Genomic DNA, 25,445 nt, shown 5'->3' on the forward strand with positions numbered 1-25,445 from the left:
ACTATTACAGTTGGGGGTCGGAACCTTTGGGGTTACACAGCAAAATAAAACACTAAATCACCACAATACACCAAAACACTTTTATACTTATACACTGGACGCGCGTTTCGCTAACCATGTTAGCATCATCAGCAGCTAACCATGTTAGCAAGATTCAGACTTAGTCTTAATTATCTGCTGATGATGCTTGGTTAGCGAAACGCGCGTCTAGTGTATAAGTAAAAGTGTTTTGGTGTATTGTGGTGATTTAGTGTTTTTATTTTGCTTTTCACAATTAGTTACTCATTTTACTACAGATCTAATAGATTATATTCAGCTTAGATCATTTCAGTAGTATACATGAAAGTTTTTAAAATATATAGTTTATTTTTTTTTCACAAATTTTCCCACAAACGTAAAAACCGGTAGCACTGTATGCCGCTTTTGATTTTATCTCTCTGTCTGTCAACCGGTCATTAATATTATTTTCTATCCTACACGTTAAAATCCAGACCACGCTTCTAAAATGGCCAAATCGGTATATAAAGGGTGAGTCTTAAATAAGTGCAAATATTTTTACGGGTAGTGCATTTCGACCCCAAAAACACGTCTTTGAGGGTTTTTTCGCGAAAATAGAATTGGAAAATGTGAAAATTTTTGAAACTTTGGAATTTTTTTAATTTTTAGTTAAAAAACATAATAGATATATTATAAATATGGCAACATAGGTATTAGATTAAAAGTACAAGAAAGAAAACCCAGAAAAGATCCAGTGGTTCTCAAAATTTAAGCGAAAAATCAATTCATTTTTAATTTTCAAAGCAAAATAGCTCGGTTATCTTGGACTTATTTGAAAAACGGTAAAGAAGAATTATGTTTCTTTTATCGAGATCTACCAGCCCTGATAATATTTGCACTTTTTTAAGACTCACCCTGTATAAATATAATTTTTGTCTTCTAAATAATTATTTCCCTTCTTTTACTTAGTACTAAATTTCACTGTACTAAATTATCAAAAATTACTCACGCTGTATGTTTTATGATTAGAAAATAAATTGTAAATATCTTACATTCAATTTATTAAGGTAAATAATTATTTATAGCAATTTATATATCAATATTGCATACACACATAGAATTTATTTTTTTCTCTTTGCTCAATCAGTATATTATCTACTGAGGAGTTAAATCTTTAATTTATGCAGAGTCGGTCCAACGAGTCAATTGTCAAATTGACAGTAAATAGAACTTATCTGTAACTATGGAGCAACTATGGAGTGTAACAGTACATTATACTGTATGAAAAAAAACGGCGTCTAGTTGGTTTGGAAATGACAGTAATCTTCATTTCATAGCAATCGCCGACATCGTTTTATTTTCTATCATATCATTGTATGTCGTTCAATTACTTTTCTTATCCATTTTAATACCGTATGATCGAAAAAAACGGCTGCCAGTTGGCTTGGAAATGACGATCGATGTCATTTCCCATATAGTTTTACATATAAAATGAAAGCCATCTTCATTTCATAGCCATCGCTGACGCCGTTTTTTTTCGATCATACGGTATAAATTTACACAATAGACTTAATAATTCATATTCTTTTTGTAAACTTTTTTCAAATGTAATTTTTTACAATAATAACATAATTAAAAGCCTAATATATTGTATTAATCAATTGTTTGTGTTTTAAATGTTTAGACTGCAATAAAGAATTTTGATATAACAGATGCTTTTTAATCTCCTATAAACCTCCTTATTTATTTTAAAATATTATTAATTGTAGGAACAGATTCTGATTAATAAGTATATTAGCTGTCGCGGTACTGTTAGCGAATAAGTTTTCATTTTCGCCAAATTTTTGATAAATTCTTATTGATACTCTGCAGAATTAATTTTATCGATATTTTAAAAGAAAATTTGATATTAAATTCCAAATTCTAATAGTTGTTTTCATATAGAGGGTGGCGCACTTCATTTGCCTCGACGGAAAGACGTAGAAACAAATTATTTTATGGATATGTGGGAAGACAATGTGCATAATTAAAATAAATAAAAAAGTTATATTTTTTCGTATAAAACATCCAGTATTTTATTTTATTTTTGGATCCTTTGACATAAAATAAGGCATTTATTATAAGGGTGTATAACCATTGTTTACAAGCTTTGGTTTTTGAGATATTTAAAAATATTTAAATATGCATGCATGCTATGATGAAAGATTGTCAACACCCTTTACATTATTTTTCAAAATTAATTCTACAAATAATATGCTAAACTATATTAGGGTTTCGGATCTTATACCTATCTGGTTCAGATTTTGGATAATGAGCGATTTTTCAATAAAATGACATCCAAGAGAACTGCGAGGCTCGATTCTGTAAATATATTTCCTGTATAGTGACTAGTGACTCATCAATCGGAGATATACAAATAGCATAGGCTAGACAGGAAATTTATTGCTACGGAGCTTACAGATCCCACTGCTGGTGTCGTCATGCGAAATTAGTGATTGGACTTTATTTAACTATTTAAATTTATAGCAGTTTACTTTCATATGATATACCTTAAAAGGAATCCCCATCTTGATTGCAATTTTATTGAAAAATAGTTTTTTATGCGGAATCTGGGCAGATAGGTCTGTAGATAGGTATAGGAAACCCTAATATAGTATATAAAGTATAGTAATATAGTTTGTAAAGAGCATTTAAATCTGCTTCTATTTACATAGCGGGGGTTGCATTTGAAATAACTTAGTTTTTATATAAAATAAATATTTAAAATAGATCATCAATTTTTGGTACCCCTGTATACATTTAATGAGGCAATCAAATTTTTCATTGGTCAAATTTTCATAAATCAAATTTTTTATTGAGCTACCAAACAAAGCAGAATCGGACCTATGTTGATATAAAAAAATAAATCTTATTTTTATGTGAGGAATCTCCCCACGAGAGACGGCACATGTTTTTTATAACACCCTGTATATTATATAAATATACGAAGTTTTATAATAAAAAAAGCTTACTTCTTAACAATCTGCTGAATTTACGAGAAGCTGTTGATTTTACACCCTATATAATTTATGCAAAAATAATAGAATAGTCATAATATAAAGAAAAAAGTGGTGAGATAAAAAAAAAGAGAATATTGAGGAAAATGATACAAAAAGGGAGAAAGAATCATCGGCATGTAGCCCGCAAGAAAATGATAGCCGGAGGTATTTCTGGCTTACAGCCTTGGGCAAGCTTGGCTTTCAGCCAGGTGTCACAAAAACAGTTATGATAAAGTTTTAAGTTTTAAATTGCATCCCCAATTTTTCTGTAGATAATTGGATTCAGCATAAAATTCTGCAAACTGAGATAATTGAACTGATGAAGGCCATAAGCCAAAAATACTATGTGACTGCAGTTATCACTTTCTTGTGTATTAGTTATATGTCTGCAACATAATCTGTAATAGCCAAACTATTTTTTTGTTTGTAAAAAAAACAGTTTTGCTACATTGATATTTGTAATTGATTGATAATTAATAAAATATAATTACATATTTATAAAAAATCTGCAATAGGTAATTGTTTTAAGTACCTAATTTATTGAACATAGGTAAAATAAACACTTACAATGAATTTTATCAGCTTATAACTTTATTGTATACAGTAAGAACTAATGCAATAGAAAAGTAGAATATTAAATTATTTACAGATGTAATATTTCAGAAATTAAATTTATATACCATATGATTAAATAAAACAGTGTATCAGGAATGTCATCCGTCATATGGTATTTACAAAAACATATTGCATATTGTACATCTGCAAATGAAGTTAATCTTTTAAAGTTTTTATCTGCACTTAGGTATATTATCATTTTTTATATTTTCATTGTTGTATAAGAACTGAATTTTAAGACATTCCTTCAATTAAACTGGCTCTCATCTCTGATGTAATTTTGCTAGGTTCTGCTTCATTCAACCTGAAAACAGATTCTAAGACTGCCAATTCAGTAGCTGTTGTGTCCATTCCAGTAAAAGCAATCCAATCGTTAACAATTACACCAGCACCAAGAACAGAACTACCACAATTAACTGTTCCAGCAACTAAAGGCACTTGCAGTAACGATGATAACTCTTCTTGGTCTACTATACTAGTATTAGGATGAATCAGACAGCCTCTATTATTTAACACGCAGTATGATCCAACAAGTACATTGCCAGCTATTGTATGACGAAAAACTTCTACCCCTAACGTATCAACTATTATTTCTTCAGTTTCTCTATCCAAATCTGGGTGCACTAATGCTACATAGTCATTACAAGCAATCACATTGCCTAAAGCAGACAGTCTTTCTTCAACTCTTTGAACTTTAACTGAATCTGGAAGTGCATTACGAAGATGTTGCAATTCTTGGTCAAATGTAGAATTTGGAACTAAAAGGCCTTTTTTATTGCCAACACACATTCGTCCTATTATGCGACAACCCGCTAAAGACGTATGAATTACTGGTATAGTATCTGCCAATTCAGCCTCAAATGTACTGTAAAATATTTCTGATCCTCCTATACTTGCTAAACAATAAGCGTTGGTTAATTTCCCAAAAACACCAATTTCATTTTTACTTTCAAAGTGAGTACGAACTGCCATTCTCGTTAGTGTTTATAGTACACGCGATGATACACAGAACACAGACACTAGAGCAGAAGGTGAGCAGAAGAAAGCATAAAATATCTATATCGAAGAATACTTATACTGTATAATATTCACGATACTCACAATACGATAGACATAAAATACAAAATAATCAAAATATGCTTTAATGCATGTCACAATGTCATGCAATAACTATTTTAAATAAGGTTAGAAAGAGCCATAGAACAATAATAATAACAATAAATGCCGATAAAATGACTATGACAAGATGATGACAAGGGCTGGTTTCTATAATATTTTCTATAGACTGTTCGATCGCATCAAATCATCGCCCTGCTCACGTGATGAATACGTCACTGAAAAACCTCCTTAAATCACTTTATTTCTATTAAATAAAACACAAAACATTTAAGAATTATAATTTTGAAACAAAATTATTCAGTGTAGCCGTTGAGGGTTAAATAAAAATAGTAAAAAGTTAGTACAACAGATTTTTTTTCAAATAAACGTAATGTTTTAAAATTTTGGCGCAAAAAGCAAATCTCTTTTTACCTACGTTAATCGGTTAATCTCATAGATTTAGGAAGAACAGATATCACATTGTGCATTTTAACCCGATCAAACAATTGGAGGTTGACTACGTACTGTAAAAACCAACTGAGATAGAGAAGGCGACATTGCCACATCTCAAATTTGCGCCTATCTACTTAGTTTGATTTGCAGAAAAGGTGACTTTAAAACCTTCACCGGATATCAATAAATCTCAATTTCTTAATTAAATTAATAGTTTATTTTAAAGAAGCATGCGTAATAATATGTTATTAACCAGAAGATATATACATTACTATTAAAGGACATGTTTACTGTTTAACGTGCTGAAACATCTAGAACTATTGGCAACGTCGCTGCTAGTCTTCCAGAATGAAAGTGAGCCGTCCGTCCCACCACCCCTCGCGACGGCCCTTGGTCCGTTATAGCGTACTACGTTTAGCTTACGGTGTGTTTGAAGTCGGAATCAAGTCCGAAGTGAACTTTTCAGTGTTTTTCAGTAGTTTTTGTTTTTGTTTTTGTTTAACGTACTTTTGAATCTGCGAATTTTCAATATGGTACGACAGTGTCAAGTGTGTGGAAAAATAAGCTCAAATTACCCGAATTTGTCTTTTCACAGGTAGGTACAAATTTCCGTCGTAATTGTACATAGGCGTCCCACAAGGGATATCCTTACAATTAAAATAATTTCTAATTATATTTGTTGAATTTTGATTTACTAAAACAAGAACGTAGTAGCCGGTAATTGAATTATAATTCGTCTCAATTACTACCTAACTGTTGTAGATCATAACAAATTTGAATATAAACGTTGCATTTAAAACTTTATTATAAGCCAGAAAGTGACATTTTTTTTCTTAAAATTGCGTCATATTTTGGTCATTATATACGATATTCTAAATATCGTAAATAAAGGAATTTTGCTCAACAAATAAACAAAGGTGTTTACCCGACCTTTTTTACATTTTACTGCTTTATTATATCTGCCCCTTCGGCCTTGTTTAGACAATTTTTTACCACCGTACAAATACCTCTTCCTAGAGTTATTTGTACGGTGTGTTTACCTTTTTTTTAGAATGGGACGAACTGTAAATAATTTTTAGGCTACTAGTTTTATACATACCTATATACAGAGTGACCCAGGCCTCCAAAAAAGCTTTTTACCTATGACGTTTTTGGTTTGTGATTTTTATTTCAATTTTTTACATAAGATGGGGGCCATTGTAACGCACATTTTCAAAATATTTTTGTCAACATACAGGGTGATTCAAACCGCAAAACATATGCTTAATACAGTTCATAAAGATTGAGACATTTAACTAAAATTTGATTGTCTGATGAAGCTACCTTTAAAAGTAATGGGTTTGTAAATAAACGTAATATTCATTATTATGCGACAGAAATCCCATACTGTAGCACACAGATTTGATACTTTTAATGATAAATGCCTTCTATTGAGAGACTAAAAGGTAATTGCCTCGTATCAGAGCCATCATAATACAAGAAGAAGACCGAAAGTCAAATCAGTTATTAATAATACAAGATTAAATAACTGTTACATTTTACAAGATTTCTGTTATTACAAGTTCATCTTTTTAAGTCAAAAAAAGTCAAAAGGACAAGTTATTCCAAAAAAGGACTGTCCTTTTCAAAAAAGGACAGGTGCCAACCCTAGGTATTTCTGGAATGGAAATTTAACGGCAAATCTACAACTTTAGTTTGAAAATATGTTCCGGCCACCTATGTTTACAAAAATGTCTAAAATGTGCTTTACCATTGCCTCCATATTCTGAAAAAAAAATTGAAAGAAAAGTCACCAACCACAAACCTAATATAGAACTGTTTCGGAAGCCTGAGTCACCCTGTAAGTATTCAAAAGTAACTGAGTGTTTATATAGAAGTAACTGAAAGTTTAAATTGAAAATCGACGTTGGAGCGATTTTCGAAAACTACCTACTAACGTTTCAACATAAGTATATATGGGATATTAATTATATTATTATATTAGACCTTATAGCAAAACTCATCTGACGAAAAAGTGTTAACGTAGTATATTAATATGGAGTAAAAATTTTACTAATTACTTTACATTTACTTTACTAATTAAATTCCTTCCAAAAAACGATACGCCACTGGCCATTAGAACAATCCAAATGCGCCTAGTTGCCGGGGTCGGAAATTTTAGACTTCTCTGTCTCTTCCGTCCTTGTTTGACACATTGGAATGTTTGATACACTTCCAACGAGTATTTATGAATGACATGTTCGGTCTATCTTTATAATGTCTTTGGTTAATCTATGGATAATCTCATTTTTTCTGAAATTTCAAATTTGTTCTTTGGCTGTTGAATTTTGTCAATTAACCTTTATTTGTGTCTTTATCATTTTTCGAGTAATTGTCATTTTATTTATTGATATTTTTTAAAAATATTGATGGATTATTCACCAAAATCGGATGTGTTATTTTGATAACGTAATATAGCATTACTGCAATTCAGTTAAACCAATATTTATCGTATTAATAACAGATAACTGTGGTTTTTCTCAAACTCACAACAAAGAATTTTCTAGATCCAAAATTCCAACGCACTTGTTACCGTGCTTGAATAATGATTATATATGAGTTAGCTATTCTGCTGTGATATACTGTACTAACAATGTACGCTTGGGGGAGTACAATTAATGGAGAACTAGGTCTAGGAGGCATCGAGGAAGAACATATCTTAATACCACGATCCTTAGATTGGTATATTTTAATACTCGTCACTTAATCAAGATAGAATTGTTATGCTTTATCTTAGAACCTACTTATAAAATACCCTAATTTTTTTAGGTATCTGGCTAATAAAGTAGTAGAATGTGCATTAGGTGATAACCATACATTATTTCTGACCAAAGAAGGCAAAGTATATTCTTGTGGAAATAATGATTATGGACAATTAGGCCATGATCAACCTAGAAAAAGGCCACGTATGTCTTTATTTAGTATGTAAATTTTGCTTTATGTGTAATGTGTTTTGAACAATATTACTAATATTATACATAGAAAGCATGATTTGATAATTAAAACGTAACATTTAATTATATTACATTATTTCAACTTTTTCAAATTTTATAGGAATTACTGTAATTAATATTTTCAAAAATATTTAATATTATTTCTCAAATATAACCAAGGGGAAGAGGATGACATTAATACCTTTTTTGAAATTTATTTATTATAGTACCTATAAGTATTGTCTGTGACTATTAAAATAAAGTTGATTTTATTTAGAACCTGTCACGGGTTTGGATGCATACAATATTATTCATGTGAGTTGTGGAGCAATGCATTCGGTAGCTTTAAATCAGTGGGGTCAAGTATTTTCCTGGGGTTCCGACTATCATGGGCAATTAGGTCAGCAACTTGGAGAAAATATTCTATCAACACCGAAGATAGTGAGAATGTTAGCCTCCCACCATGTCGTACAAATAGCCTGTGGAAATAGACACACTGTGGCCTTAACAAATAGTAAGTAAAAATATGGTGTTTTTATTTTAAGTAATGATTTTATGTTTGTAGGTGGAGAGATATTAGTTTGGGGAGCCAATAGTTTTGGTCAACTTGGGTTAGGATTACTTTCTCGATGTGAAACAATTCCAAAAGCAATAGAGTCTTTAAAAGGAATTCCTTTTGCTTTTATTGCATGCGGTGCAAATCATACATTTGCAGTTTCAAAATCAGGAGCTGTGTTTGGATGGGGTATGTATATATTGATATTTTTATTCTGTAAAAATTGTAATTTTGAGTTGTTTAGGTAAAAATACAAGAGGTCAACTTGGTCTAAATGATACAACAAATAAAGCTTTTCCAACTCAACTTAGAACATTAAGAAATCTAAAAGTGCGTTATATTTCATGTGGTGAAGAATTTTCAGCATTTTTAACTCTAGATGGGGGAGTTTTTACATGTGGGGCAGGAATGTATGGCCAGCTTGGTCATGGAAGTAATAGCAATGAAATTTTACCTAGACAAGTAAATATTAAATTTATAGCTAATCAAGCGGATAGAATGCTTGAACATTTTACTTAGTAAAAGTATATTTGATCTTATTTTTTTGTATACATATTAAATTAGTCTCCTAGTTTTCTATAATTGTTTTCAGGTAATAGAATTGATGGGTTCAACTATTACTCAGATTGCTTGTGGTAGGCAGCACTGTCTAGCTCTAGTACCTTCTAGGGGAAGGGTATATAGCTTTGGGATAGGTGGCTCTGGTCAGTTAGGAGTTAGAAAGACAAACAATGCTAATACACCTCAAGCAGTTCTTGGTCCATGGGTTTCACCTAGTGGCAATTGTTTAGTTCCTAGTGATAATAAAATCGGTTGTAATCTAGTCATTCATAGAATATTTGCTGGTATGTATTAAAGACATAATATACAGGGTGGTCCGAATTGTATTCCGGAAACTTCAGCAGCATATTCTGCAGATAAAAATAAAAATGCTTAGTTTCGGAGATAGGGTGTAGAAATGTCATTTTTATTTCGATTTTTTCCAAATAATTTTTGAAGTAAGGTAAATATTTGGATGAAAATTGGTGACTAGGAGTTTTTTAACATGACAAATTTGATTTTGATATCAATATGACTACTATTTGTAGGGGGCGCCACCTACATGTGTTATAACTGTTTTGAAGAGTAATAACTTTTCGTCCGTACCTGTATAAAACTACTGAGTGAAAAAATACACATTTTCGTGATTTTCTACGTAAAAAATGTTTCTTAGTAAAAATTGCTGCGAGCAACTGTTCTCAAGATATTTAGAATGGAAATAGTCAATACATGCCATTATTGACAAAAAATAAAAGTGTTGGGTAGATAAATTATTTGACTGAAATAATAAATTTTGGAACTTTTTATTTTTTTTAATTAATCATAAAAGTAGTTTTCTTCGAAAAAATGATAAAACAGTTGAACTTTTGGCACAAAAACATTTCAAATTTATGATATCAGTCTAATAATTATTTAGTCAACATTGGTCAACATGTTTAATTTATGTCAATGATGACAGGTATTGATAATTTCGATTCAAAATATCTCGGGAACCATTATTGATATCAAAATGAAATTTCTCATGTCAAAAAACTCCTAGACATCAATTTTGATCCAAATATTGACGTTAGTTCAAAAAATATTTGGAAAAAATAAAAATAAAAATGAAACTTCTACACCCTGTATCTCCGAAACTAAGCATTTTCGGACATACATTTATACAAACTTTTTTACTTATTATGTGCAAAATATGTTGCTGAAGTTTTCGGAATACAGTTCAGACCACCTTGTATATATCTCTCCAAAAAAATCCTTTATGGGTATTGCAAGAAAATCTACAAAATAAAATAGTTATTTTTTGTAAACACTTCTGCGTTAAACCTAAACGGACACTGCTTATCAGAAGTTATGTTTACAGTTATACAAATTTGCCTAACAAAGAAAAAAATGCTTAACGTTTCGGAAAGTTTATCTCTTTCCGTCGTCGGAAGCAAAGAATAAAGACTGACAAGCAGTGTCCGTTTAGGTTTAACACAGAAGTGTTTACAAAAAATAACTATTTCATTTTGTAGATTTTCTTGCAGTGCAGTGGCGAAATACCCATAAGGGATTTTTTTGGAGAGATGAATCCGCCACATAGGTATAGACATTTTTTATAATATATATACTGTGATAAATAATTCAATGAATAAGACAGCATTACTGCTATTTATTTATATTTTCATTGGACCTTTCAACTTACCTATTGATGTCCATGGTTTAATGCCATATTAAGGTATTACAGGGTGTACCAAAAAGATTACTATAGGAATTTTTATTATTGAGTTATTGGCTGCATTCAGCAGACTGAATCTGATTGGTAATCGGTCATTTACGATTAGTAATGGTTTTGTCGCGATTTGTAATTTTTCTGATTGCCTTTCATTAAATTCTACGATTAACGGGAGAGGGCGCTAGTTTTTATTCAAATTTTGACATGGTTTTTGACTTTTTTATATTCATTTATTTATTCATTTTCGTTTATAGCGTTTGTGTATTTAATAAATAATATTTATTTTTTTTACTTTAATTTTTACACTAATAATAATTTTGTTTACAAATTTATAAATAACTACCAAATAAATAATAACAAATGCATCAACAGTATTTTCTTCTGTAAATAATCTTGCATGTCATTCAGAGATTGTCATATTGTTAACATTTTTTATACAAAAAACTCGGTAATCGCTAATCACAAATCGCTCTTTGGGACCGATTGTTGAAACTCTAATCTTGAACTAATCGAAGACGTCTGCTGAATGCAGCCATTGAAAAATCTATGGCATCAAATTACAAAAATCTGTTTCACATATGCAAAAAAGCGACTTTAAGTGACAAAATATTGAAAAAGTCAAGGATAAAAGTTGTTTAGAATTTAATTTCACATATATTATGTTTCATGCAAGTTTCATAATATACATGGACTTTCAAAAAAATATATACCGGGTGCGTCTCAAAAGTGGCTCACCCCTATAACTTTTCTTATTTTTTCAGATAAAAAACGAGATTTGGTATGTTAGTATATGACGTAAATTAGGATTGATTGACGTATTCAGTTGTTTTTGGTCACTTCCTGTTTAACCGGAAATTACTACAACTTTTGATTTTTAAATGGCACCCTCAGTATTTTTTTACTTTATTCAATAGAAAATGGCATTCTGAATAGAATGATATATCATATGTCACCTTTTGACATTTTCGCTTTAAAAAAAATCGTGTTTTAAATTTCAATCTAGAGTGCCATGGCTATGTTAAAAACATTAGTTTTTAATCAAGGAGCCTTGGAAAAATAAGTTAATCATCTAATGTTTTTAGTGTCGTCCTGGCCAGTTAAAAGATGCCCAAATCGTATTTTTAATCATATCTCAATTTTTTCAAATGGAACGAGGGTGGTTCATTAGCATATTTGGAAAAATAATTTTTTTACGTATAATTTGATACCACACGCTTGGTATTTCGAGTCAAATTTTCGTTATGAACCGCATGTTATAATTTCAAATAACCATATGCGAAAATGTTAAAAGTTGAGATATGATATGTCATTCTATTCAGAGTATCATTTTCAATCGAATAAAATAGTAATATACCGAGGGTGCCATTTAAAAATCAAAAGTTGTAGTGATTTCCGGTGAAACAGGAAGTGACCGTCATATACCAACATACCAAATCTCGTTTTTTTAACCAAAAAATAAAAAAGTTATAGGGTTATATAAAGTTATATAACTAAAGATAATTTTTGTGTAGAATTATTTTATTTAATTTTAGCCTCCCGCAGTAATTTTTAAAAAACTAAATGTTGATCCTGTTTTGTTGTAAAGGTCTATATAAAAAAAAATTTAACTACCACATTCAGAATAGATGATACAGTTTCTAAATGATCTGATACTCAAATTCTACAGTATATCCCCAGATTGTCTGTAAAAGAGGATTTTTTTATTGACATTTTAAGGAAAATGCGTTCTTCATAAAAATTTTTGCTTGTTCTAAAATGGTTTAATCCCCTTTTCCAAATTTCCATACCGTTTTAGAGAAAAAAACATGAAAATATGGTTGAATTTTAAGTTCTAAAAATGAAGAGGTTATGGAATATTAATTCGATTTCATTCTTTGATAGATGGTTATTATTAACTTTGATTAATGTCATATTTTTTGCTGTTGTTAAAGTATCACTTTTGTCGATAACTGTTATCACCCTAGAGGTTGAAAGTGTAATAGCAAAAGCGGTTTCACTGTTTCCACGGAAACTTCAAATAAAATAATTCCAGCCCGCTCGCTAGATGGGAGTGCAATTAATTTTTAGGTTAGGGAGTTGCTTCTCATTATTGTCAGATGGCGTTAAATCATAATTCTTTTGTCGTTTCCGTAGGCATAACTCCAATTATATTATCAAATCGATTTTCAAAGTATAATTTTGATTACTTGTATTTTAACTAGAAAATTTTTCATATGTGGCTCTAAAATATAATGTAAGTCGTTATTTTTCCATCATTTAAGTACCTATTTATATTTATTTATTTCGTTTTCAAAACTTGGGCGCATTACGTTGGTTTTGTTTTATTATAATAAATATATTTTTTGTATGTATAAATTTGATTTTAAATCTTTTTTTTACACAACACAAAATAAAAAATAATGCTTCGAATTAGAATTGTTAATACTGGCTTAAAGATAAGTTGTAATAGCGTTTTTTCGTATTTAAAATGATAGTTTAGTTAACCCTCTCACAATAGATGGCTCTGACTTGGAACCATTTTTCAGTAAAGCAGTTTCCGTTGTTTTTCTTGGTAACAGTAAAAAATATGAAGTTAATTAAAATTCTTTCCAGTTTTTAGTACCATATACGAGTTGGTCTACAAACATTGTTGGTGGCTAATACAACTCTCTGGGTACCGATTATAAACTGTGCTCTGGGTCTACATTTAAATTTCCCTCGATTTCCCTCGAAACATAAAACACACGTAATAACACGAACCAAAATGCAAAAGCAATTCGCAAATATTTATGTTTATGTCAAGTAACCTCTGTAGGTTACTTGACATAATCTACATATATAAAATGCTAATATTTATCTGTGTCGTCTTTACTGAAGTAACGACTTGCTCTAGAAAGTTGCTTTTTTTTACTAAAAGATAGGTAATTGGCTCTTCTAAAAATTGTCGTCGCCGGAATTTTTGTTTTTCATTTCGTCGGCTTTATGACGAAAAGGCGTATCTCGATTTTTGGCGATTTTGAGATATCAACGTCATGACATGCCCAATGGGTCATATTTTAACATAGCGAATTTGCGCATCTCAATATTGTACTTTTTTCATTTTATGTTAGTTTAAAAATGTGCCCCATCTCAAATACTACAATTCTTTGTTATGACGAAGAGACGTATGTTGAGATAGGGCTCTTTGTTATATCAATTATTGTTATACCATTTGTTATACTACCAGAAAGATGGAATTTGAGATAGGTCCTTTTGTTTTAAGTTATGAAAATGCATGCGAGAGAAAATCACACCATTCTACCTAATTATTTTCTGACGGCTGCTTGGGACAAAATAAAACTTCTATCATGGCAGCAGCTCTCTTTTACAGTGTGATTTTAGAGTCTATTTTTTGCCAAAAACCATTGTTAGAATGAGCTAGACTCTGCACATAGCTGTATCGGGCATGCAAAAGATTGTCCGAGAATAAATGGCCGAATAAAAGGAAAATTTTGATCGAAAGCAAAACAACGAAACGAAAATTGCCCTAATGGAAAATTTCCCGAAATCATAATTTCTCTAAGAACATTTTAGCGAACCAAAAACTTGCCCGAAAATGCAATAATTTTCATCTCATTATCATTGTCAGGCCATTGGCATTGTCATCCCTACCAATTTTTGGAAAATTTTATTTATTTTGCATTTAATTTATCATCATCCAGCATAAACACGTAGATTGGAAGTCGAATTTGTTATCATTGAACAGGGAAAACAGAAACTGTTACTCCACAATTATTTGTATAAAAAAAACGAATGAAGAAACATATTTTGTTTTTGTTTAGTTTGGTTTTTATTATATGGACCGGGAGTTTAAATGCCCTGTATTAATGCCCTCAATTAACTAAAAAATTACTAAAAATATATTAGTTAAAAAATGCATTTTTGTATAAAAAACAATATTATTAAAATAAGCTAGATAAAAGTATTTTAATTGATTATTGTCTTTGCTTCTGACATGAAAAATGTCTTTGTTTTCAGTTGATCTTATCCAACGCGAATAAAAGTATTTAAAAATATTTGTTTCTGATTTTTTGGCGATTTTCAGATTTTTTATTGAATGTATTCCATAATGTGAATATTGTATCATTTTTTTTTCTTATTAAGAACACTTTACCGTCATTTTTAAATTTATTTTACATGGGCGTATGTATACTATTCCTTCGGGAATAAATTTATTATTATTATAACAAAAAGGCCTATTAAACAACTAAAAATAAATTATTTATTAGAATTTACGCTCAATTTATCTTCAGAACGTTTCTTCAATGTCTCCTCAAAAAAGTGTTAATACAAAAACACTATTAAAAAATTAAAGACTTTACATTTATTGGCCAAATAAAGTAAGTGGTTTTCTTTAAATTGCTCTCCTGAAAAGTAGCAAAAATCGAGATACGCCTTTTCGTCGTAAAGCCGACGATTTAATTAAAAAAAAAGTTAATATCGTGGCGGATGCGCCAGGCTTCAACTAGTTTGATATAACTTGTTTCGGTTTAATACTTTTTTTGAAAGAATATGTTTTTAACACATATTATGTTATTTTTTTTTGTGACATCAGACATGCTGAAGAAATTCCGAATAATTTTTTAAAGAACTCAACAATTGAAATATCCATTTAGTATAAAAATTTGACACACGGGGTATATTTAATTGTTGTTAATTTTGCATGTTGAATATTTTTATTTAAAACCTGTTCAACGAAAGGTTCTCTGACAGTGGCAGTTATCCCTCATTTTATAGCCCCGTTCTCAGAACGACGTTCTGTCGCTGGTGACAGTAGTTGGCACTTTAAAGAACGAATAGAAGTTGTTTAAATTTAAAATTGACAGCTGTTTGAATTTTGTACCAATCTCATTGGTTCTTTTGACATGTCGATACTACGAAGCTCTGAGAACGGGCATTCTTTTCTAATTCACAAGCAAATTGTATTTTCGGTCGATTTTTGAATGTCACCTTTTGAAATCTTCCCTGACCTGTTGGACAGATTTAATAAATGTAACAAAAATTTTACTTGTGCAGCTAATGATTAATAAGTTTTAAGAGCTCTTTTTTTTCTGAAACACTGTTTAACACTGTGTTTAAAAGTTCTGTTTTGTATTTAATACATTTTATTTATATTCTAGGTGGGGATCATTGTTATGTATCTGTAGTTCCACAAGATAAAAAAATTCCAAATTATGATTGTAGAGAGTATAGCCCAGACACTCAAATTCTTTCTATACAGAATAGTTTTGTTAAAACTTTGTTAAAAATTCCAAGTAAACAACCAGTGGATCAAGATGTCTTGAGCATTTTAGAGACAGCCTTTAAAAGTTTAGCTTGTTTGAATGCTTCTTTCTTACTGGAAGATGAAAAACATTATTATTGCACTAGTAAACATCATGGTGTGGACATAAAATGTGCTGAAGATACTTATGATTTAATTGGAAAAATTGAACATGAAAGCATTCAAAGTTTGGTAAGTAATTATTTTATTGCCCTTCATAATGATTGACTGAAATCGCCATTCATTATTAAGTATACATATTATATAGTGATGGGATATATCAAATTAAAAATAATTCATAATTCGATTATGAAAATAATTGTCATCATCCGATTATCGAAAAATAATTCAATTTTTTTTTAATGAAAGATAAAAAATATATAATCGCATAGTTTGCGATGACTCACCAATACGAGTAGGTAGTCGATGTTTCGGCGGGATTGTTCGGTAATCTCTTTATCGTTATCGAGAAACTAATAGAGACTGAGAGAGAGAGAGAGAGAGACAAACAACTAGTGATGGGAAAAACCGATTAATTTCAATAATCGAGTACTCCAGTTTCAAGCGATTGCAATAATCGAGCGATCGCTCGTATTTAAAAATACGGTTTTTCGACCGTGGCTTGTTGTACGTACTTGTTAACGCCAAGCGCCAAGCAGTAAGTTGGGTGCGCAGGGCACATATTCTTTCGTTGACGAATGGCAAGTAGCAAGCGATTCGCTTGATCGCTTGATTTAGTTTATTTCAAAGCATTGTCGAGGTAGGTCTTAAAATTTTGCCCCTTAGATACGCAACGGATAACGTCGTATAAATTTGCTACCTGCAATGTATGTAGAAAATTCGCTTGGCTTTTTATCGAGTATGTCACATTAAAATCGGATTTCAATTTATTTCATTCTAGGATCGCTTGCGTTCGTCGCTCGTAACTCGTCACTTGCATCGTTCGTTCATAATCGAGCGATGTCGGTTATTTTTGAATAATCGAGTACTCGAGCGAATTTTGGCTTGAGTTATCCCATCACTACAAACAACAAACAACCCGATTCGCTATTAATAATTTGAGTGTTTGTTGAACCTGTTTTAATTTAATTTAACTACAGAGGTTATGACGACAGAAGCTTCTACGTCCCACTAGACAACTCGCATACCCAACAGTGTTGCCGTTTGCTGTCACCTTATTTTATGAACGGTTTTAAGAACGGCGGAAAGTAACGCCTAGCTATAGCCAGTTTTGCAAGATCAGCTGTGTCCCAGAGAGGTCCCAGGATCGTATCCCAACCCAAACCAAAACTTTTTTATTTTTACAGCTGTTTTTATTTTGTTATTTATTTACAGTAGTGGGGCAAAACCGTTATTTTTAAATAACAGTTGAAACTGTTACTGTTATTTATATCTTAAAATAACAGGTTTCTGTTATTTTTTGACTTTAATGTTAAACACCTAAAATATCATACGCATTGTCCAAATTGTAGTAAAATCATAAAAATCTTCATATTTATTTCTTAATAAAAAATAATGTACTTAAAATATGAAATTTATAAGCAAATTAAACTCTGTTTTAATTTTTAGAATATGTTTATTATATTATTAATAATTAGGAAAATAATTATTAACAAAAAATGAATATTACTAATTAAAAAAAATAATGAGCGTAATATACACTTAATATTTCTAATCACCGAAGTTCTAATTCATTTAATAACTAAATTTCTAATCATCATTCACAATTTCTTGATATCATTATTGGTGACAGGCAAGTAAAATTGTTTTTGAAATGTTTTAAAACGTAGCAAAAACAATGAAAGTGCATATTTAAAAATATTAAGAAAAATAACTAAGTTACTGAAACATAATAACTAAGTTCTGAAACCTCGACTGAAACTTACAAAACAAAAACTTTAAAATGTAAATAAATATATAAAAATAAATTTGCAGAAAGCAAAATAGTAAAATAAACTTGCTCAAAACGATTCTAATAACATAAGCTTAATCAAGACAATTTTCTTTAATTCAGTTATAATTAATAATTATTTTTATTTACCATGCATAATTAGGGCCAAAAAATACCCAGAAATCCGACAAAATAAAACCACTTTCAAACTATTTTACGCAAAAAAATATGTATTAAAAATTAAATAATTGAATTCTAACGCCACCGTACACCGCGATCGGCCCACACAGGCGAAAAAGCTATTGTTTTCCAACTCTGCTTATCTCGACAGCCGCGCCGCCCCTTATGCTCGTAACAGGTTAAAAAACAATGTATCTAAAACAACTGCTTATTTTCTATACGTTATTCTCCAACCTGTTGCGGGCCCAACATCGACAATCGACCGATGCAACAGCGTTGCTTTCCCACTTCGGTTATCTCTACCGCCAGGCGTTATGCCCACAACTATTGTCGGTAATAGCAATAATTGATTGAGTTGGTTAGTCTCTGGGGTAAGTTTTTTTTTGTTTAGATTGCACGCAAGATACCCGTCTGATTATCGTTTATGCGCGTACAGAACTGCGAAATTAAGGGACAACAAACGGCAACGTTGACTATGCGAGGTGCCTATAGTGAAGGTGCCTATAAAGCTAGTCGAATTTCGAATGAGAACTGAGTGATGAATTATGGGTGACGACCTTGCGACGTTGCAAGTGCACTCTTGAGAAGTGATATGTATGAGTATTGGTAATATGAGTGATTTATAATTTGAATTATAATCCGATTATTAAAATAACTCATAACCTGATAGTTCGATTATTGAAATAATACGATTTTTCCTATAACTAATATTATATGTATTTTCCCCCAAAAAACACTACCTATGTATTTTACCAGTCTACTGCAGAGGCCCAAAAAAAAGCTTCACAAATTTCAAGGCAATTGCCACGATTTTACTCGTGTTGGGCGCTGAAGAATAGTTGATCAACAACGAGTTAACTCGTGCTTGGCAGCCAACGTGATAATATCTGTTTGGTTATTGATTTTCTGCATGTTCAAGCAGATTATACCCAGTTAAGTTCAAAATTATTGATAAAATCAGTTTTGAACTCTAAAATATTTAAAATGCTGCAATACTAGGCTATTCAATGAGAGAATATTATAATTTCGACACGTGATCATCCAAAGAATGACAGAATATAGAACAAGGGTAATCTTAAACTTTGTATTTTTTATTTATTAGAAAATCAGTACGTATGTAGTGTAATCATGTTACTTTTAAAATCAGCAATTGTCGGAATCATGTCCCCTACGATTATAGTTTTATGAATATTTTATAGATGTTTAAAAGTTCTTTTGAATTTTAACATGAAATATTACAATCTTCTAAACATTTTTAAATTTGTTAATTGTTTGTTTATTTTTTATATTGTTTTGTATATGTTTATTTACATTACTTTTTAAAGAAAATGCTTTAGATTAAGAACACTTTAGAAATAAAACGGTGGATGTTTCAAGTGCAATAGAATTACAAAGAAAAATTTTCTAAAGAAATATATACAGGGTGAGTCTTAAATAAGTGCAAATAATTTTAGGGGTAGTATATTTCGACCCCAGGAACACGTTACTCAGTTTTTTTTTTCAAAAACTTGGAACGAGAACATTTGGATTTTTTTTAAATTTTTAGTTAAAAAACATAATATCGGCAATCTATTTCAAAAATTAAATATTTTCAATGTCATATAATATTGGCCGTAGCTGTCATAGAATTGATGGATTAAAAAATTATCATAAATAATTTTGTTCAAAATGGAACACCAGTTTTTTATTTCACTAGTGAAAAGATTTTTCAATTCATTAGTTTTTGAGTATACATGTTTTTATACCCAAAATAAATCGTTTTTAAGTTGTTTAAGATTTAGTTTTAAAGCGTATTTTTTTCTTCGTTTTATCTAGCTTCGTTTGACATTAAAAACCATCAGACAATTTATTTCCTTCTGTCAAAAAACTAATTATTTGAATTTCGTATATTATAAATACTGCTGCTAAAACTTTGTAAAGTTAGCAGCAGTATTTATAATATTTATTATTATTAATAAGTAATATTTATTATTTATTAAGTTAGCTTTAAGCAGTTTAGCATTTATAAAAATACATCTCGTATTTTAGTGATATTTAATGGCAAAATGACAGCCAGATATAATTTTACATCGCTTGGCGTTTAAAGTCATAGGCTACTAATAAAAAACCAGAAAATACACGCTTTAAAACTAAATCTTAAATAACTTAAAAACTATTTATTTTAGGTATAGGAACATGTATAATCAAAAAATAACAACTGGGACACCCTGTATAGGGTGGTGACCCAAAATCAAAATATTAACAATTTATTTTAAAAACGGTTTGCACTAGAAAATTGAAATGTGGTGTGTGCATGGCTGTAATAAAATTGCTTTATCCACTTGCAATATTGTACTATATTTTATTTCCTATGAGTTAAGTTAAAATATTTTTTCTAGCGTATAGCAGTGAATTTAGAAACTGTTTCTATCTGTACACATATTTTTTACATTGATCAGTTTGCAAAGAAAACAAAAAATCAATATTATTCAATATTAATTAGTACTAGCATAAAAAAATCTCCAAAATTACATAATTCTTTTAGATATGGACAGGCATAACAGAAAGTGTATTAAATCAACTCACTTCAAATCCACCTGATGTAGAAACGCTTAGGATATATCTTACGCTGCCTTTATACCACGAATTTAACAACCCCAAACAATACAATAAATTGCAAAAGCCTTTTGCAAGTTCAATGCTTGGTCTCAAACAGCCAGCTAATAAAGTAGTGGCATCCTGGTGGGGTATGATGGCAGCAGAATATTTTGAAAGATTAGTTAATATATTTAAAAATATAGCTAGTTTTATTTTAAGAAACCAGAGAATTCCAGAAGGAAGGGTAATAGTTACATAATTATGAATATCTAGTTCTATAATGCTTATTTCCAGACAGCATTTTATGATGCCGCCCTAGTTGCTATGTTGGACATTATGGCGTTACTAAATAAACTTAATCATAATGTTGATGGTTTAAAGGTTCCATTTGACATATTTCATATAAACGATTTGCACGACTATCTAGATGTTCGGATAGATTATGTGTTGTGGCTGTCAGACAAAGATGTAAGTAAAGTTTATCTCATCAAACTTGTCCTATTCTCTGTTATTTTTTGTTCAGCCATCGTTCAACGTTACGTCATATACAGGGTTGTTCACCACATACGACACGGAGTATTGTAGCTAAATGATCACATTTTTACAAATTGTAAATTTTGGGTTCGTTGAAGGACTATTAGAGCTACGATTTAAAAATAATTTTACAAGATACAGAGTGTCCCAAATAAGTAAAAAATATTATAGTTGTATTTAAAAAAAAAAAAATAAAAATGGAACACCCTGTATATTATTTTATTTTTAGATTCTACGGTTGAAATAAAGGTAAATTTGATTAAGGTTTATCAACCTTACCGTTTTTGAAATACGTATTCTCAGTTGTGTGAAATTGCAGTAAAAAAATTAAGGCTTCATTTCTCCAAGGGTATTAAAGGTTTTAATACTAAATATTTACTGATGATTATTTATTGATCAGATATTGTGTTGCAATAATAAAAAGTATACTACCTTATACTGAGTGTCCAAAAATGTATATTAAATAATTACTAGCTTTAAACGGCAATAACTTGTTTAATTTAAATGGAACACCCTGTATCTTTTACGTGAATCAGATACACAATTTAATTGTCTGTCAAATTGTATTATACCATTGTTTACCAATCTCTTCAAGTTTTCGTAGAGAATTCATTTTCTTATAATTTAGACCTCATTTATCATCACTATATCCATGGAATATTGGCATTTTAGATTTTTTTAAAGCAACATATGTACAAAATGCACAGGTGGTAAAAATAATAATATTGCAAGCCCATTTGTTTACAAAAAGAAAACTATTTAAATCTCTGTAAAAGAGTATACCAATTATTACTAATTATTAATATACCACCATTATTTTCGCCCAAAAATTAGTTAATTACATAGAATGAATGGGGGGGGGGGTAATCACTGCGACCTTACAGATCTATTACATACATTACGTTATGAAAATGAACGTCTCTGTTATAAATAAGCATTTTTTCAAAAAATGAAATTAAATTTATAAGGTGTTACTTTTTACCACACTGTCTAATACACATACAAAATTCAGTTTTTTATTTGTAGTATTTGGAGCAATTATTATTAATCAACGTAAACGATCACTTATTAATGTAGTTCGAATACTGGGATCATATTAATTGGTCCTCTTGAACAAAAAATATTTAAACAATTTTTTACCTTTTAATGAAACAATCGAACTATACGACAATATTAGTAGGTATCTGTAATTTTTGGAAAATTTGTTACATTTTAAAAAAATTAAATGTCCAAAAATTAATAAATTTTTGGACACTCTGTATAAGGTAGTATAATTTTTATTATTGCAACACAATATCTGATCAATAAGTAATCTTCAGTACATATTTAGTATTAAAACCTTTAAACCCTTGGAGAAACGAAGCCTTAAAAACGGTCAGGTTTACGTTTGATTAATCTTAATAAAATTTACCTTTATTTCAATTGTAGAATCTAAAAATAGAATAATATACAGGGTGTTCCGTTTGAAAAAATACAACTATAATATTTTTTACTTATTTGGGACACTCTGTATCTTGTAAAATTATTTTTAAATTGTAGCTCCAATAGTTCTTCAACGAACCCAAAACTTACAATTTGTAAAAATCTAATCGTTTAGCCACAATACTCCGTGTCGTATGTGGTGAACAACCCTGTATTGTCGAGCTCTCTCTTTTACTTGATAACCAGATGAAACAGATTGGTGGCGTCATTACGGAATTTCCTAAATTACTGCACATTGTTTTTAGTAATTGCCATTGTCATTGAACTTCTGAAGTAGCAAAATGTATTTTATTGTATAGAATCTCAAGTTTTTTTTCATAAGTTTAATTTTAAAATAGGTACGACCAAAGAATATTATAGTTTTAAGAAATCTCGTGTGGAAGCTTTAGTGATTTGTCACACGGTGGCGCTTTTGAACATAATCGAAACCTGAAAATGCTAATATTTTAAATTTTGAGAACTACGCGCGGCGATATTTCGTACGGTGTTGCCAAAACATATTTTATTTCTCGATATTTAAAGAAATATGTATTGATTATATATTTCGTATTCGTTAGTACATGAGGCATCCTAAGGCTATAAAAACGTAGCTATGAAAATAAAATTTTAGATTTTTAATTTTTTTGTACCTTCTAATAAAAATTATTTCTATTCCAATAAAAAATTAACTAGTATGATTATGTGATATCTGTGCTAGTATTAGGAAACTGGAGTAAATACGGAGAATATTAATTCGTTCTCTAAGATGAGTAGGTACTACTAAGTAATTTTTTTAAATTCGACCCATAAGGGGTTGTAATTAGATAAAGGGGTGTAATTATACAAAAAAAAAAATCTGTACCTACTAGGAGTATGAACTTTTGCACAGATGTGGCGCATTTGAACATTGATAAGCGATTTTTGGAAATGTATAGCCTAAGGGTAGTGAAACTGGGGGGTGAAATTTTGTACAAAAAATGTTACTTCTAGGAGTATGAAATTTTGTACAGAGTTTCCTTAAGTGACGAAAGTAAGTATCCAGAAGCTAATTTTTGACATTCATCCCCTAGAAATAAGGGATGAAAATTTGTACAAAAGTTTGTTACAATCGGTTTTAGAAATATGAAATTCTGCACAGACGTTCCTTATGTAACGTAATTTAGCACTAAGTAGCACTTTTTGGAAATTCGCCCTCTCAGGGTGTGAAATGAGGGTGAACGTTCTGAAACAATTCTGTTGAAGGAATATGAAAATTTGCACAGAGGTTCCTTATGTAGCGTAATTGAATAATTAGAGTGATTTTTGGAATTCATTCCTTAAGGGGGTAAAACTAGGGGTAAAAATTTGTATAATTTTTTATGTAAAATCCGTTCTAGAACTAGGAGTATGAAATTCTGTTCAGAGGTCCCTAAAATGATTAAAGTGAGTACCTAGAAGCGAATTTTAGGCATGCATCCCCTAAAAAATAAGGGATGAAAACTTGTACAAAAATTTGTTAAAATCGGTTTTAGAAGTACGAATTTTGCAGACGTTCCTTATGTAACGTAATTTAGCACTAAGAAGCAATTTTTGGAAATTCGCCCTCTAAGGGTGTGAAATGAGGGGTGAACGTTCTGAAACAATTCTGTTGAAGGAATATGAAAATTTGCACAGAGGTTTATTATGTAGCGTAATTGAATAATTAGAGCGATTTTTGGAGTTCATTCCTTAAGGGGATAAAACTAAGGGTAAAAATTTGTATAATTTTTATGTAAAATCCATTCTAGGACTAGGAATATGCAATTTTGTACAGGTCCCTTAAGTGATGAAAGTGAGTACCCAGAAGAAAATTTTGGACATGCACCCCCTAAAAAATAAGCACTCCCTATAAAACAATTAAAATAAAAAAAATTGTCTAAAAAATAAAAAAAAAGTTGGGGTGGACCACTCTTATCACTTATGGGTATAAAAAATAGATAACCTGGGAATAGGTTGTGACCAAACCAAACCAAACCAGACCTACTGAATATACATATAAAATTTTATCAAAATCGGTCTAGCCGTTTCGGAGATGGTAACAAAAAAATTTAAAAAAAACAACCCCTATTAAAAAATAGGGGATGATGATGGAACGGTGAAAATTTAGGGTTATTTGTATTTTTTAATGCCAACTAAAAAAAATTAAAATATTTTTTCTTCAAAAAATAAAAAAAATGGGGGTGGGCTACCCTTATCACTTAAGGGTATAAAAAATAGATAACAAACTATTTTCAGACCTACTCAATATACATAATAAAACGTCATCAAAATCGGCCAAGCCGTTTCGGAGATGGTAACAAAAAAACAACCCCTATTAGAAAATAGGGGATGATGGTAGAACGGTGAAAATTTAGAGTTGTTTGTATTTTTAAGGCCAAATAAAAAAAAATATCTTTTTTCAAAAATAAAAAAATGAGGTTGGGCTACCCCCTCGGCTACCCTTATCACTATAAGGGTATAAGAATAGATAACAACCTATTCTGAGACGTACTGAATATACATATAAAATTTTATCAAAATCGG

The 25,445-nt window shown here is 30.3% G+C and overlaps 2 protein-coding genes across 5 annotated transcripts in view; one reads left to right on the forward strand and one right to left on the reverse strand.

Annotated features, from left to right (window-relative positions):
* Positions 1-3,604: 3,604 nt before the first annotated feature.
* Positions 3,605-4,848, reverse strand: LOC115880078 (eukaryotic translation initiation factor 6). Its single transcript, XM_030897209.1, has one exon. It carries the CDS (start codon positions 4,620-4,622, stop codon positions 3,885-3,887), a length of 738 nt encoding a protein of 245 aa, XP_030753069.1. The 5' UTR covers positions 4,623-4,848; the 3' UTR covers positions 3,605-3,884.
* Positions 4,849-7,521: 2,673 nt separating this feature from the next.
* LOC115880040 (probable E3 ubiquitin-protein ligase HERC4) overlaps positions 7,522-25,445 on the forward strand; it is a 42,289-nt gene continuing 24,365 nt past the window's right edge. The window contains exons 1-10 of one of the 4 annotated variants that reach the window (XM_030897153.1): positions 7,522-7,691; positions 7,748-7,922; positions 8,010-8,161; positions 8,451-8,687; positions 8,739-8,918; positions 8,974-9,191; positions 9,322-9,574; positions 16,119-16,453; positions 20,857-21,153; positions 21,204-21,377. In XM_030897153.1, the coding sequence (XP_030753013.1) occupies positions 7,834-7,922; positions 8,010-8,161; positions 8,451-8,687; positions 8,739-8,918; positions 8,974-9,191; positions 9,322-9,574; positions 16,119-16,453; positions 20,857-21,153; positions 21,204-21,377 (1,935 nt within the window). In that variant the 5' untranslated portion in view covers positions 7,522-7,691; positions 7,748-7,833. Of the gene's footprint in view, positions 7,923-8,009; positions 8,162-8,450; positions 8,688-8,738; positions 8,919-8,973; positions 9,192-9,321; positions 9,575-16,118; positions 16,454-20,856; positions 21,154-21,203; positions 21,378-25,445 lie in introns of all 4 variants that reach the window. The other 3 variants (XM_030897154.1, XM_030897156.1, XM_030897155.1) reach the window with 3 other exon arrangements.

Source organism: Sitophilus oryzae, unplaced genomic scaffold, assembly GCF_002938485.1.
Source record: "Sitophilus oryzae breed Bouriz unplaced genomic scaffold, Soryzae_2.0 scaffold_1614_pilon_pilon, whole genome shotgun sequence".
Classification (NCBI taxonomy): domain Eukaryota; kingdom Metazoa; phylum Arthropoda; class Insecta; order Coleoptera; family Curculionidae; genus Sitophilus; species Sitophilus oryzae.